The sequence below is a fragment of the Rattus norvegicus genome, chromosome 6, assembly GCF_036323735.1.
Source record: "Rattus norvegicus strain BN/NHsdMcwi chromosome 6, GRCr8, whole genome shotgun sequence".
In the NCBI taxonomy this organism is placed as follows: domain Eukaryota; kingdom Metazoa; phylum Chordata; class Mammalia; order Rodentia; family Muridae; genus Rattus; species Rattus norvegicus.
The window spans coordinates 22,275,365-22,291,423 of NC_086024.1; the positions used below are offsets into that span (position 1 = coordinate 22,275,365).

General features: G+C 42.5%; 1 protein-coding gene across 1 annotated transcript in view; it reads right to left on the reverse strand.

The window, feature by feature from the left end:
• Vit (vitrin) overlaps positions 1 to 16,059 on the reverse strand; it is a 119,664-nt gene that overhangs the window by 77,270 nt on the left and 26,335 nt on the right. Inside the window, exon 3 of the mRNA XM_008764427.4 lies at positions 8,341 to 8,406. Coding sequence (XP_008762649.1) covers positions 8,341 to 8,406 — 66 coding nt within the window. The remainder of the gene's footprint in view (positions 1 to 8,340; positions 8,407 to 16,059) is intronic.

Below are 16,059 nucleotides of genomic sequence, written 5' to 3' on the forward strand. Positions count from 1 at the left end.
ATACCTAAACATAGTAAAAGCCATATACAGCAAACCAGTTGCTAACATTAAACCAAATGGAGAGAAACTTGAAGCAATCCCACTAAAATCAGGGACTAGACAAGGCTGCCCACTCTCTCCCTACTTATTCGAAATAGTTCTTGAAGTTCTAGCCAGACCAATCAGACAACAAAAGGAGGTCAAGGGGATACAGATTAGAAAAGAAGAAGTCAAAATATCACTATTTGCAGATGATATGATGGTATATTTAAGTGATCCCAAAAGGTCCACCAGAGAACTACTAAAGCTGATAAACAACTTCAGCAAAGTGGCTGGGTATAAAATTAACTCAAATAAATCAGTAGCCTTCCTCTACACAAAAGAGAAACAAGCCGAGAAAGAAATTAGGGAAACGACACCCTTCATAATAGACCCAAATAATATAAAGTACCTCGGTGTGATTTTAACCAAGCAAGTAAAAGATCTGTACAATAAGAACTTCAAGACTCTGAAAAAAGAAATTGAAGAAGACCTCAGAAGATGGAAAGATCTCCCATGCTCATGGATTGGCAGGATTAATATAGTAAAAATGGCCATTCTACCAAAAGCGATCTATAGATTCAATGCAATCCCTATCAAAATACCAATCCAATTCTTGAAAGAGTTAGACAGAACAATTTGCAAATTCATCTGGAATAACAAAAAACCCAGGATAGCTAAAACTATCCTCAACAATGAAAGGACTTCAGGGGGAATCACTATCCCTGAACTCAAGCAGTATTACAGAGCAATAGTGATAAAAACTGCATGGTATTGGTACAGAGACAGACAGATAGACCAATGGAATAGGATTGAAGACCCAGAAATGAACCCACACACCTATGGGCACTTGATTTTTGACAAAGGAGCCAAAACCATCCAATGGAAAAAAGATAGCATTTTCAGCAAATGGTGCTGGTTCAACTGGAGGTCAACATGTAGAAGAATGCAGATCGATTCATGCTTATCACCTTGTACAAAGCTTAAGTCCAAGTGGATAAAGGACCTCCACATCAAACCAGATACACTCAAACTAATAGAAGAAAAACTAGGGAAGCATCTGGAACACATGGGCACTGGAAAAAATTTCCTGAACAAAACACCAATGGCTTATGCTCTAAGATCAAGAATCAACAAATGGGATCTCATAAAACTGCAAAGCTTCTGTAAGGCAAAGGACACTGTGGTTAGGATAAAACGGCAACTACCAGATTGGGAAAAGATATTTACCAATCCTACAACAGATAGAGGCCTTATATCCAAAATATACAAAGAACTCAAGAAGTTAGACCGCAGGGAGACAAATAACCCTATTAAAAATGGGGTTCAGAGCTAAACAAAGAATTCACAGCTGAGGAATGCCGAATGGCTGAGAAACACCTAAAGAAATGTTCAACATCTTTAGTCATAAGGGAAATGCAAATCAAAGCAACCCTGAGATTTCACCTCACACCAGTGAGAATGGCTAAGATCAAAAACTCAGGTGACAGCAGATGCTGGCGAGGATGTGGAGAAAGAGGAACACTCCTCCATTGTTGGTGGGATTGCAGACTGGTACAACCATTCTGGAAATCAGTCTGGAGGTTCCTCAGAAAATTGGACATTGAACTGCCTAAGGATCCAGCTATACCTCTCTTGGGCATATACCCAAAAGATGCCCCAATATATAAAAAAGACACATGCTCCACTATGTTCATAGCAGCCTTATTTATAATAGCCAGAAGCTGGAAAGAACCCAGATGCCCTTCAACAGAGGAATGGATACAGAAAATGTGGTACATCTACACAATGGAATATTACTCAGCTATCAAAAACAATGACTTTATGAAATTCGTAGGCATATGGTCGGAACTGGAAAATATCATCCTGAGTGAGCTAACCCAATCACAGAGAAACACACATGGTATGCACTCATTGATAAGTGGCTATTAGCCCAAATGCTTGAATTACCCTAGATGCATAGAACACATGAAACTCAAGACGGATGATCAAAATGTGAATGCTTCACTCCTTCTTTAAAAGGGGAACAAGAATACCCTTGGCAGGGAATAGAGAGGCAAAGATTAAAACAGAGACAGAAGGAACAGCCATTCAGAGCCTGCCCCACATGTGGCCCATACATATACAGCCATCCAATTAGACAAGATGGATGAAGCGAAGAAGTGCAGGCCGACAGGAGCTGGATGTAGATCGCTGCTGAGAGACACAGCCAGAATACAGCAAATACAGAGGCGAATGCCAGCAGCAAACCACTGAACTGAGAACAGGATCCCCGTTGAAGGAATCAGAGAAAGAACTGGAAGAGCTTGAAGGGGCTCGAGACCCCATATGAACAACAATGCCAAGCAACCAGAGCTTCCAGGGACTAAGCCACTACCTAAAGACTATACATGGACTGACCCTGGACTCTGACCTCAGAGATAGCAATGAATATTATATTAAGATCACCAGTCGAAGGGGAAGCCCTTGGTCCTGCTAAGACTGAACCCCCAGTGAACGTGATTGTTGGGGGGAGGGCGGCAATGGGAGGAGGATGGGGAGGGGAACACCCATAAAGAAGGGGAGGGGGAGGTGTTAGGGGCATGATTGCCCGGAAACCAGGAAAGGGAATAACACTCGAAATGTAAATAAGAAATACTCAAGTTAATAAAAAAAAAAAAAAAGAGAGAAATCACTGGTGAAACATGAAGGCTTCCAGAAGAGGAGGACAGAGGGAACTACAGAGGACCTATCTAGAGGGCTTCGAATTCACATTTACAAACAGCAGTGGCCTTGTCTCAGCCCCTTACCCACTGACTCTCAATGGTCTGAAGTCTTTCAGAATCCCCTTGCTCATCAGACCACAGATGGTCAGAGTTCTGCTGTAGTTTCTGACACAGCAGCACGAGAGTTGGTAGGGCAAAAGGGCTCAGTTGATGTTGATACTGCGGGTCTTGTAGTTTTAAGAACTTCATCTGTTCTCCCACGGTACCGTACTTTTATTATTTTGCATTTAAAAATCCAAACACCTCCTGTAAGATAGGCTCTGAGTTCTCAGCCATAAATGCAAGATGGCCAGGATTTCTTTGTTTAGTGACAAGGAAGATGGCCTCTACCTCTGTTCTCTTTGAGAGCATGCCTTCTTGAATGTATTATAGGTCAGTAAAGTAGGTCATTGTAGGTCAACTCTTGGTCTATATTTCAGCCAAAGGGAAAGGTTAACATTCTGACTTCATGGTTCAGTGCCTCCTTAGGCCCTGGGATACTTCGACACCTATACAATGATCTCCACATAGAAGCACACAAGAAGACAAGCACAGTTGCATCTAATAATCTCTTCACTGGATGTGAAAACGTGGTTCTGTCTTCCACTTGACCATCTGCTGTCCAGATATGTGTGAACATGTCTGCGTTGTCTACCCATGTACACATTGACATGCCATGTCTGCTTACTAGCTGGCCATGCTCTGTCTTCTCCCTTCATAATCTGGTACTCAATGTTACAGTGGCTGGCAGGGCTATTTCATCTTCCTAGTCCAAGCTTGCCCACTCTTGTCTCCTTTGAGGATGACACTGCCTTGATGAGCTCAGATCCCAGCCAGCTTAGATGGATGTAATTCAATGCTCTCCCTCAGAATGGGGCCAGGAGAGAGATTAAGGGAGGTTGGGAGTCGGGGAGGGTAGGAGGGAGATGCAGATGCAGAGAGACAGGCAGAGGTGCTGCCTCTTTGATTTGGTTCTTGTGGCCTTTCCATCTGGGAACCAATCCCAGGGAACACCAGCTGTGCTTCCTGCCTTGGTTTCTGTGAATGACTCCAGGTCCTGTCCAAATCCTCTTTTCTACTTAAACAAATTGGGCTTGGATTTCTGCTAATTGCAAACAAAACAACCTGTGCCGAGATACTCCCTGTTGCCTCGTGATGAAGTCCAGATTCCCACACAGTAGTGAAACCCATCTCCTTTCACTACAGCGAATTCTCGGCCATCCACTTGAACGCCTTTGGTTCGCTCTGAATTTTTCAGGCAAACTGAATGTTTGCTTTTAAAAAAAATTGGGGGACTGGGGCAGAGTCTTATTATATAGCCCCAGTTAGCCTTGAACTCATGGTTCTTCTACCTTGGTTTCCAAAAGGGCTGGGGATATAAGCATGTGCTACTACATTTGGCCAACTTTTAAAGCTCTTTTGAACCTTCCAGCCTTGAGTATGTTCCCCCAACCGTACCCAGTTGTTTGTAATACCACACCCTCTTGGACTTTGTCAGAGTAGGCTCACCATTCCTTCACAGTCTCATAGTGCTATTATGTGTGATAGATTCGTCTATCACTCATCTTCCTGCTAGGTTCGTGAACTTTGCGAAGGCAAAGAGTGTACCTTGAGTCTCGTCGTCCCTGGGTATCTAACACCAGGCTTCGTGCTTAGCTGGCCCCTAGTAATTCCTTGCAGAATGCTTGGATGCTGGGCCTTCCCTGTCATAAGTTACCTAGTCCAGCTGCAGACAACAATTGGAAAAATGAAAATTACTCTGGCCTCAAGCTATAGACTATAATTTGCAAATACTCCTGAGGTCAAGAATCAGATATGTCCCTGGCTTGGGAATATTGTGTTACACTCATCGCATCTTTTCCCTCCCTTATTTAATGATCGTGCTAGAGTTTCTAATTAGAGAGAATACTTCAGGCATTTATTGATTCAAATGTGCTGCATCACAAGGGAGATTTTGAGAACAAAACTAGAATTTAGCATATCAGAAATTCAATCCATCTGAGATCTCTCCAGGGGGTTTGCCCTTGGGTCAACAAGCACAGACTTTCATAGTCACCAAGAACTGTTGTCATGGCAATCATGGAAACTTTCATGATTTTTGTATCAGAGTTAATGAAGATTCTGGAACTAGCCCAAAGGAATCCACACTTGGGCGTGCATTTGTCCCCATATTAACCCAATCATTGTTTTGAACACACTTCTGCCCCAGCGCTAGTCCTCTTGGCTCTTGGTCCTGACAGGGATAAATAAATGACTGATTCCCTTTCAGTATTTCAATCTAAGAGTCTGTGGATAGATGCTGTTTTGGTCTTATGTCAGCTGAAAATCCCACATGGTAGCCTTTGAGAAAACCTAGAAAAGGGTGGATGTGTAAAGCAAATTTCTTCCTTTTGCTTCGAATTATAAATGTTGCTGATTTCAGCGTGCTTAAATTTAATGCCTGTAAAGAAAGCCTTTGCTGTGGAAAGCACAGAACATTGACTCTGTCTAAAGCCTTTATTTTATGGTCTCCTATAAACGTCCATCATGCCTTCACTTCTGGATCCAGAAATCCCAGTGAGCTCACAGTGCACCATTTCCCATCTGTGTCCTGCTCTGCTAGTTATTTCCCAACATTCACTCTGTTTTTCCTCCCCAGGAAGAGAGTCCCTTGTTTTCTGTAAAGAGTGTGTGCGCTGGCAATTAAGATATTTCTTCTGACCCCTACTGACCCCAATGGCACATAAGTAGAGGTATTTAACTTTCTGGATAGTGTGTGTGTGTGTGTGTGTGTGTGTGTGTGTGTGTGTGTGTGTGTGTGTGTGTGATTGTGCCTTCTTCATTCCTTGTTGATTGGAATGCAATGAAGGCAAGGTGGCCATTTTGGACCATCGGGAGCCACATCAAAAATGGCAACAGTATGATCCAAAAGTCTGGAACTTACATCAAATTACAGCTTGGTTTTACTAAAGGGAGAGAGATCCAGTCTCATGGAAATGATAATTATTTTGGATGTTTTCCAGCTGATCTTAATTGATATGCCCAAAATAAACTTTATTTTTCCTTTTCATTGTGTGATATCTTCCAGGTGTTTCTGTGATTTACCTCCTGAACCCAGAGCTTCAGTGGGGGTGGAGAATGCCCCAAAACTACTGCCTGGACAGCCTGCCCGGTTCTTTCCAGGGCCTTCCACTCAGATACAGCCGAATCTTGATCTTTAACATAGAAAAGAGCTTTATGAGGCGTCAGTTTGAGGCAAAGTTGGGGTTTATTAAGATAGTGCATACTCAAGCGGTCTCACTTAACTCAGAGTCCCACTTAAGTGCCTTAACAGTAGTCTGTAATACTATCTGTAGTGACAATATTATTTCCTTTGAAGTTAGATTGTTTGAAATATATAATTTACAAACAAGTTCAAAGATTAACAAAGTCTAAAATTAAGTTAAAGACTGTGAGTTTGTTTACTTAAGAACTCCCTTTTGCAAGTGAAACTAAGTTTTTTGGGGGGAGGGTAGTGTGCATTATTCAAGTTTATGGATGAGAGGAGGGTGATTGTAAGCTTAAACTCAAAGGTCCTGTAGGTTTTAGGCTTTAGCGCTGTTCATTTGATGTTTAAATACTTGTTGGATTCATTTTTTTTAAAAGGAACACTATTTCTATGTAAGCAATCCATTTCCCACATCATCCCAGTCCCACCAACAGTGAAGAGTACTTTGGCTTACAGTTTGAGGGTATACAGTCCAGGATAGTTGGGAAAGAAGGAGTGTGAGGCAGCTGGTTATACGTGTTGGTAGACAGGAAGCTGAGAACAGAGAGGCTGTGGTACCAGAAGGACCCCCATCTATGTCTCTGTCTCTGTGTGTCTGTCTCTGTGTCTGTTTCTGTCTGTCTGTCTGTCTCCTCTCTCTCTCTCTCTCTCTCTCTCTCTCTCTCTCTCTCTCTCTCACACACACACACACACACACACACACACACACAAATCTCAAGGCTTCCTGCAAGTCCTCCACTTCCCCTGAGAGGTCCTATCTTCTAAAGATTCCAGAACCTTCCAAAATTGCGCCAACACTGAGCATGAAGAATTCCAACATGCTAGCCCATGGGAGACATTTCACATTCAACCCAAACATTCTTCCCCTTGGCCCCTGACACTCATGGCCACCTCATAACACAAACCATATTTTTTTCCAAGTTTAAAAGTCCTTATAACCTTTCACACTCCTTATACTACCCAATAGTCCAGTTTCTTATGAGTTCCATGGTAATCTCTTAACTGTGAGCCAAGGTAAAAATCAAAATCAAGTTACATGCTTTTAAAATGCAATGGCTCAGAATAAGATTTCCCATTCCAGAAGAGAAGGACGGAGGAGGCATAACAAGGAATACTAGGACCAAATTCTGCAGCTCTGTCGGATCTCTGGGACTAGTGATGGAATCATTTGGCCTCCACAGTGCTTTGGTAGCCTCTCTCCGCCAGCTCTGCTGCTTGCAGCACACGCACCATAAGCCCAACACTACTGCATGCCCACAGCTTTCCTTGATAGATGTCCCATGATCTTGGAATCTCCAACATCCTGGGGTCTTCACTGCAACTTGGGCATCCCATTCCCAATCTCATGCAATGGCTTTTTAGGGTTGCCCTGTAGGGACTCCAACCTTGCCACATTGCCTAGGCCTAGGAACTTCCTTGGCATAGCCTTTCAAAACTGTCTTGTCTTGAAATTTCTTCTGCCAAAACAAATTGGTTCATCGCTTTTAAACTTGGCCCTTACTCAAGTTCTTAGAATGCATGAATGATCTCCATCTCTGGTCTTCATTGAGTGTCTTATTCCCCTGTGGAGGGACGGGACTCCTATGCATATTTTTCTCCGCATTCTGATCTTACAAACTCCCACAAGAATGGCCTGTTAAGTTATGCCTACAGCACGGTGATCGTGCTCCTCTGGTTCATGGCTTCAAACTCTTCAGTATTCCTTCTACAAACCAGCTCTAAAGACGTACAAACCGCACGATCGATTTATCAAAAGGATGGCAGCTGGGTGTAAGGTGGATGGGTGGCCACGCAGCGTCCACACACAGACACCGGAGTTCTACATGCAATCACACAGTGATTTGTCTTTACCTGCTGAAACTGCAGCCAGTGAGAAATGTAGACCAGGCCCATGCTGGGTGTGAGGGCAAGGGACTCTTCCTTCTTCCTTTGTCTTTAATTTCTCTGGTCTTTCTGTCTCTCTCAAAGCATGCTGGGAGACAGGAAGCTTTGATGGACTTTTGCACTAGCCATACCGAATCTTCTAACTTAGAGAATGGAGACCCCAGCCGTAGCAAGCCAGTTGCCTGGTCCTATGTGTAAGTTTCTAGTTTTCCATTGCAGTGGAACCACATTTCTTTTATTTAAAATCAGGATTCAGATCAAAAGCTTCTTGGAATGAGGTAGGTAATGAAGGTGATAATCATCATTTAAATGTAAAGGAACTGACATAGAAGCAAAAACCCTGGCCAAGCACAAACAGCACCATCCATGTCCTCTAACACAAGTGGGACCCTGCTCTCCACACGGGGTTAGAGCCTTGTACCAGAAAGGGACATGGATTTTACTTACTGAATTTGGGTCTTTTAACCTTCTTTGCCGGTTCTTTATTTGAATGTATTCCAGTTACCAGCAAAACTAGGTGAGGAAAAGAAAAAACAGAATTAGTCTACTTAATATGATTTTCCCTAACAAGTGTTTTCTTTATAGCTTCACCCATATTTACAATTGTTGTACATGAGGTATTTTCACTGATGAAGTGAATCTTTTCTTATAGTGAAGGAAATGAGAGGTCCAGTCTGTAGAGTGTCTTAGCCTCTGCTGAAAGGTCTTTTCAGAAAACCACCTTGGTAATTGCCACGTCTGTTACCTTCTCATTTCAACACACCATGTCCGCTGCTCCTTTCCAAAGGAGAGAGAGTGTGCCTGTAGGATGAACACCTGTGCCTTGCTTGTGACGTTTCCTAAGTCTCACAATGGCCTTCCAAGTGTCCAATTTGTGCTCTCTCTCTCTCTCTCTTTCTCTTTCTCTCTCTCTCTCTCTCTCTCTCTCTCTCTCTCTCACACACACACACACACGCTCATGTGTGATGTGTGTGAGCATGTGTCTGTCTGCCTGTCTGCTTCTCTCTCTCTCTCTGTCTTTCTCTCTCTGTCTCTCTGTCTCTCTCTGTCTCTGTCTCTGTCTGTCTGTCTGTCTCTTTCTCTTCTCTCAACAGTATATATGTATACACACACACATACATATATATTCAATTTAGGTACAGGTGGACTTTTAAAATAGCATCTAGTTTTGAAGGAAGAGGCAGTAATGTCACCAAGTGTTTGAGAAAATTATAAGGCCACTGTTACAGAAATTCCTAAAAACTGTTATATTGAAATCTTACCCCTTAATGGGACAGTATTAAAAGTGGAGTCTTCTAATACTAGGGGATGAAGATGGAGGTTACCCTGTTATGAACAAAATTAATGGAGCTGCTGTGATGGTTCCATGGGTAAAACACTTAAGTTCTAGTGCCCAGAGCCCAAATAAAGTTAGGCAGAGTACCTTAACCCTGCAGCCCCATGTCCTATTGCTCCTATGGTGAGATGGGAAGAAACAGGAGACTGCCCCAGAAGATCAAAGTCTAGGTATCTTGAGGTTGGCACTGGTACGCAACTAAGAATTTCTGTCTCAAACAAGATGGAGGGCAAAGACCCAGCTCTAACGTTGTCCCTAACCCCTACATGAGCACTGTCATGCCCAAGCTCTCTCACACGCAAAGTCATATATGCACACACATGTATTATACACATAAAAAAGTCAAATAAGTGGCGTCAGGGCCCTTGTAAAAGAAGTCTCAGAAAGCTGTTTTGTCCTGTCCATGCTATCAGGGGATGTCAACTGTTGGTGTCTTTATCTCCGCCTTCCCACCCTCCAGAAGGCCCACATATTAAGTTCTTTTTTCTTTTCTTTTCTTTTCTTTTTTTTGGAACTGGGGACCGAACCCAGGGCCTTGCGCTTGCTAGGCAAGCGCTCTACCACTGAGCTAAATCCCCAACCCCACACATATTAAGTTCTTATGACAGTTGGCTACAGCATTCCAAACACACTAAGAACCAGGTAACCTGTACCAATGGTACAACTACCATGTTAGCCCGTTCTTCAGCTCTTGGCACTAGCCGAGGTGAGGACAGTTGCCTGCTTGGCCATGAAAGAACAGAAAAATGAAGGAGAACTGGGTGAGAGCAGAACATGTAGCCAAGAAACGTGAAAACTGACTTTTTTTTTTAGGTGTTATTTACTTCTGGGGTTTGGGTGTGTGTGGGTGTCCTGGAGGTGTGTTTTTTTTAAAAATAGTAGTCTCTGTGCCATTTAATTCTGCATAAAGACCACACTTTCATCCTCTATGTAGAAATAAATAGCCAGAATCCAGGAATGCGTTGTAAAAGATGTACTAAGCACATTCCAAATAAATGAATAAACAAATAAAAGGTAACTTTGAAAGCGTAAGGTGAAATCGATTTGCGTGTCAGTTTTGGGGAAAGATAAATAACGAACCATGTGGGCCTGTGGGTCACTGGGAAGTCTTTATAAGTCTTGGTGTCACTAGAACCATAAATATTTCAGAAAGACCACCTTGATACTTGATTAGTCCCCAAGACCCTCCAGGATGAGTGAGCGCGTGTATGCTGTCTCAGCTTACCAACGCAGGGTAACAAGGTTATTATTGTCCACATGCACACAGGCCCTCCCCCGCTCTCTTCTCAGTATATGGGCTTGCTAATTAAAGCGCCCTCTAATCCCGCTCTCCAGAGGAGGGCTCGTTTGCACAACCTGCACACGTGGTGGAACCCGGGGGCAAGTTTTCCTTTTCCATTTGCAAGTCATCTCTTACTACATTGAACGTAGAACATACACTATGAGGCTGGGGAGCCGGCAGAAAGATCTCTAGCGCTCATTGGCCAGCCAGCCTAGCCAATCACTGAGCTCCTGGTTCAGTGAGAGACACTGTCTCAAAAATAAAGTGGAAGCCCATAGATAGAGTGAAGACTTTGGCTAGCAACAGCTGACACCTGCGCATGCGTGTTCAGGCACATCAGCACACACACCTGCACATGCAGAATCGAGAACATGCATCGCTCCTTGCATTCACGAACAAAAAGAAGTAGATGTGGAACTTGGGTAGGAGGAAAATCAACCTTGCATTCATTTACCTGGCGGCCTGGCAGCGCACTAAGAGGCAGACCCCATGCCTATGTAAAGCAGCAGACAGCTCTGCGAGGCACGTCTTTTCGAATGGTAGTTGTAATTACTTACCCACTGAGACTGTCGGTGTCTACAAACCTGGAAAAAATTGAGGCAAGAACGCAAAGCTCTAAAGCAACCATGACGCCATGCCCCTCGGTGTTCCACTTTGAACATCCTAAACCTTTTCATCTTCCTTTTACTAGCTCTTGGAATTTCAAGGAAATTAAATATTAAAATTATGTTTTCTAATTTTAAAAGTTCTGCTACTTCCTGATCTCGCCTCCTCCCTGGTGCCATAGCAAACTAACCACGGTTAAGGGACCTGAGGCGCAATTGCTTCTGAGTTCGATTAGAAAAAAGACAAGACCTGAGCATAGAGATAACTCATAAGTAAAGAAAACACAGAAGGATAAGCTCGAAACAATATTGAATTAATGATTCAAAACATAGACTAAAAGATGAGAGATTGTTTTTCGGTGTTATGACCCTGTGTATGGAACAGAAAATTACACTTAATCCTGGTGGGGAATTGGGGCTAGTAAATTTCTCTGCTCTGTTGGCGCGGGTGGAGTCATACAGGAAAGCAATTTGATAATAGGTTTCAAGAGCCTTGAAAATTATCTTCTCTGACACAGAAACTACCCTCCTAGGAATATATCCCAAGTTAGAATCTTTGATATAGACAGAGATTTATGTAGAGATTCTCATTAGAGCATTTCTAATGGCAACCTGGAAGGAAGAAAGTGTTGGCAATGTCCCAACAATTGGAGAAGTAGAAGCGTTTATTACAAATGATGTGTAGAAGTGAGTAAATTAGCTGTGAAGAGCTCCACTCTAACCTTAACAATTATTTTGACAGTTAGAATAGAGGCAGAGGAAAAAAAAACGCCCTGGAACAATCTACCAAGATGTTAAGATTGAGGAAATCTTGATTTATATATTCTATGTTCTGTATTTCTCCCTACTGTATCCTATCATTTATATATAAAACACATTTCGTAGGATGTATGTTTCTTTTACAATTAGAAACAGGCTATATCATTAAATTATTTTTAATTTGGTCATATTAAAGTCATACAAACTTATGACGAAGAGTACATTCTCAAGTTATTGGCGTGATTAATCTGTGCTTGTGTTTCTAGTAAGTAATGAATTATAATTTAATTTCAAGATAAGATGTGAAATGTCCGGATAGCTCATAAATAACCATGTCAGTAAACATTTAGGTGCCTGGAACGTTCACAGAAATTCCTCATTCTCGCCCAGAAATTCCTTGGTAAGGCTTTGAGGCATCCAGTCCACTAGCACAGCAGGGCCCACAACACCTTGACAGACCAGTCCATAAAGCAAATCACCTTAAAGGCATTTACGCTCCCTAATGCTTTACCTTGCGATGAATGCGCTCGTGGGGACCTTGTGCCTTAAGCAGATCAGTCTCACGGCAAACACAGGACTTTACTTTCTATAATCCCATGGAATATCAATGTAGGCTTCAAATCATAGAATATTAAACCGGGGGGGGGGGCTTTGGAATGTATCCCTTGCCCTTTGTTTTAGGGAAAGGAAACCCAGGTCAAAGCTAACAGCTTGGCCACATACGAAGCTGCAACCAGAAAGCGGGTTTGGTAACAAGAGTCTTAGCTTTTTTAATTTCACTTCTTCCCTCTGGGTAGAAATGTGGATTACATTTGGGACCCCTAAGACAACGAGTAGCGTAAGATTCTGTAGTACGCTTGGGGATACCTCAGAGGTACATGCCGGACCAAAGAGATGGCTCAGTGATTAAGAGCACACCTTGCTCTTTCTGAGAAACTGAGTGCATCCCCAGCAGCCACGTCAGACAGCTTACAATAGCCTGTAACTCTAGCTCCAGGGGGATTTGATACCTCTTCGGGCACCTGCATTCCTATGGTTCTATTAAATTATGACTAATAAAAATTGTGATATTCAACCAATCTGAGGTTTTGATCTTTGTGTACTGTGTGAAATGATTTAAGTCATGCTAATTGACATGGTCATTACTTTACACACATACACACACACACACACACACACACACACACACACACAGAGAGAGAGAGAGAGAGAGAGAGAGAGAGAGAGAGAGCATTTCAAATCTACTTTTCTGAAAAGTTCCAAGCCAACAACACAGTACCATGAATTACTTAGTCATCATGCCATGCATTAAAATCCCAGAGCTTACTGACCTCACAGTGAAGGACACCTCCTCATGGCTATTCCTCTAGACTGTCCTCTACTCTCTGTTTCCTTGACTTTTTCTATGTAAGTTCACATAGTACCATTTTCTGTCTCTCTGTCTCTGTCCCTGCCCCTGTCTGTCTGTCTCTGTGTCTCTATGTGTAAGCCTGTTTATGTGCATGAGGATGCACATGAACATGTGCATGAGCAGGTGCCAAAACTCTTGTCACATAAGTACGACGACTGGAGTTCAGATCTTCAGAACCCACTAAAAGCCGGGAAGATACGGCGCTGCGTGTAACCCCTCTCACCGAGGAGAGAGCAACTGAGGGTCATCTGGGTGAACTGACCAGCTAGATTAGCTGGATCAGGGAGCTGTGTACCCAGCAAGAGATTCTACCTCAATGAAAAAAAGTGCAGAGGGTTGGAGAGGTGACTCACTGAGTAAGGGAGAGCCCACTACCAAAACTGTGGTGGAAGTTTGGCTGACTTGACCTTGTTTTGGTCCTGTGCAGGTAACCAGAGATGCTGTGAGTACTTGAGTCTAATAACCATGTCATGTCCAGAAAACGGCCTTCCATAGCCCTCCTCCCCATCACCTGGTTCTTGCTTTCTTTCTGTCCATTCCCCTTTAACATTCCTGTTCTCCGTCAATGGAGACACAGACTGGGGGTGCGAGTATCTTTGAATGCATGGATTCTACTTCTTTGGGGTACACATCTAGAAGGAAGACTGTAAGGTGACAGGCTAGTTTTGATTTTACATATTTGAGGAACCTCCATACATCTTTTCATGAGTGCCATCATGCGTGCACCATTTTATTAAATGCTCGAGTGAGTGCCACCATACCCACCACTGGCAGGCGAGAGCTGATGGCCTCTCTCCAGGTCCTTACTGACTCTTGATACCTTGTCCATTTGATAAGGGCCATTCTAATAGACATAAAGAGGTATTTTATGATGGTTTTGATTTACATTTCCCTGATGACATGTGATGTTGAACTTTTATCAAGTATATATATATATATTTGCTAACTATTTTCATATATATATGAGTATATATATGAATATATATGTATATATATTTCTAAGAAACATCTATTCTAGCTTACTTTTAAAATTAGATTATTTCATGCTAGTTAGATTTCTGAGATCCCCTATAATCTCAGTATTAACCTGTCATCAGATATATGGGCTCGCAAATACTCTTTCACTTCATAAATTGCCTCTGTTCTCTGTTGACTTTCCCTGTGCTGTGAAGATTTTGTTTTGGGTGAGCTCCTTTGTAATTCTGCTTCAGTTGTCTGGGATTTTAGGGTCACGTCCAACAAGTCTTTGCCTAGACCAATCTCAAGATGAATTTCCTAGGCTTCCCCCCTACCCCCATTATCTTTTCAGTTTCAAGTCTTATGTTTTGGACTTTTCTATTTTTGGTTGTTTTTAAAAATTTGGTCACAGCTAGGCATCTAATTCCATTCTTTTGCATATGAACATCATATTTCTTCAGTGCCATGTATTTAGGGGAATATTTTTTCCCTGTTGTCTTCTTAAAAGATCATTTGAGTATATTGGACATCCCCACCATTTTTCATCTAGTACCATGCTGTTTTGATCACTGTATCTGCTGTGGTTTGAATGTGAGATGCCCTTCATAGGCTGATGCCTTCACTTGCTTTCTAGCTGGTAGTGACATATTGGAAGGTTGTAGAACCTTTAAGCGAGGAAGGCTCACAGGAAGAATGAGTCACTAGGATGAGCCTTGATGATTTTCATTCCTGTCTACCCTCTGTTTTCCTACTGAGATCACCCTGTAATGAGCACCCTCCAACTCCTGTTATAGTAGCTCTTCCATTATGAAGAAGTGAGGAGTGTATCCCTTGAAGTAAGCCGAAGTAAACCCTGTTTTCTGTTAAGTTGTTTCATTTCTGGTACTTGGTTACAGTACCAAGAAAATCAGTTAATATAGTATTTCAGAAAAGTATATTGAAATAAGGTATGGAAATGCCTTGGTAGGTTTTTCTCAAGAAAGAAAAAATAGAAAACATGTTGTTTGGGGGCCAAAAGGATAGTTCCTCTAAAGTTACAAAGAAACAGTAATTGTTAAAGAAATGAGGATTTTCATAGATATTGCCTCCCAGGCATTCAGAGGTCACTGAAACCGTGGTCTAAGAGGTCCAGCTGCTGCCTGCATGAGCCCCAGAATTTTAGTATGCATTGTCTGTGTCCCCTGGGAGTTCTAGGGCCATGGAGACACCTATCAAGATTTTTGAGAAAAGTCTGGGAGGTCAAGCAATGTATAAGACAGGTTAGTAAGTGATAAGTGAAGCTTTAGCTTCGAGCGAGTTCCCAAGATTCTGGAGCTGCCAAGAACGTGGGGTATCCGCTAAGGAAAGTGGCACAGGCCAAGTGGGAATGTTCAGAAAGGAGGCCCTGTCAGCTCCGAGTGTCAAGGCCATAGCTGCTGTGATGTCCAAGCCTGTCGGTGCCCAGCTGCCCTGCACACCAGGTGATTGACAAGAGCTACCTAGTTTCCTGTTTTCCTTTGGTCCCACCCACCATTTCTCCCTGTTCTCCATCTATCCATTTTGGAATGGAATCATCTACTCTCTGTCACTATATATTGGAAGAATGTGACTTTCTGATGTTATAAAGACTCATAATTAAGAGTATGCCTTGAGCCTCAAAAAAGACCTTGACCCTTGGACTTATGAAGAATGTTGAGACTAGGCAGGACAAAATATATTTTGGATCTGGGACATTCCACATAGGCTCTTTTTAAAAACAAACAAACAAACAAACAAACAAACAAACAACAAACAATTGTTCTCCAATTGGTGGTATTATGAAGGAGGTTGGGGAACT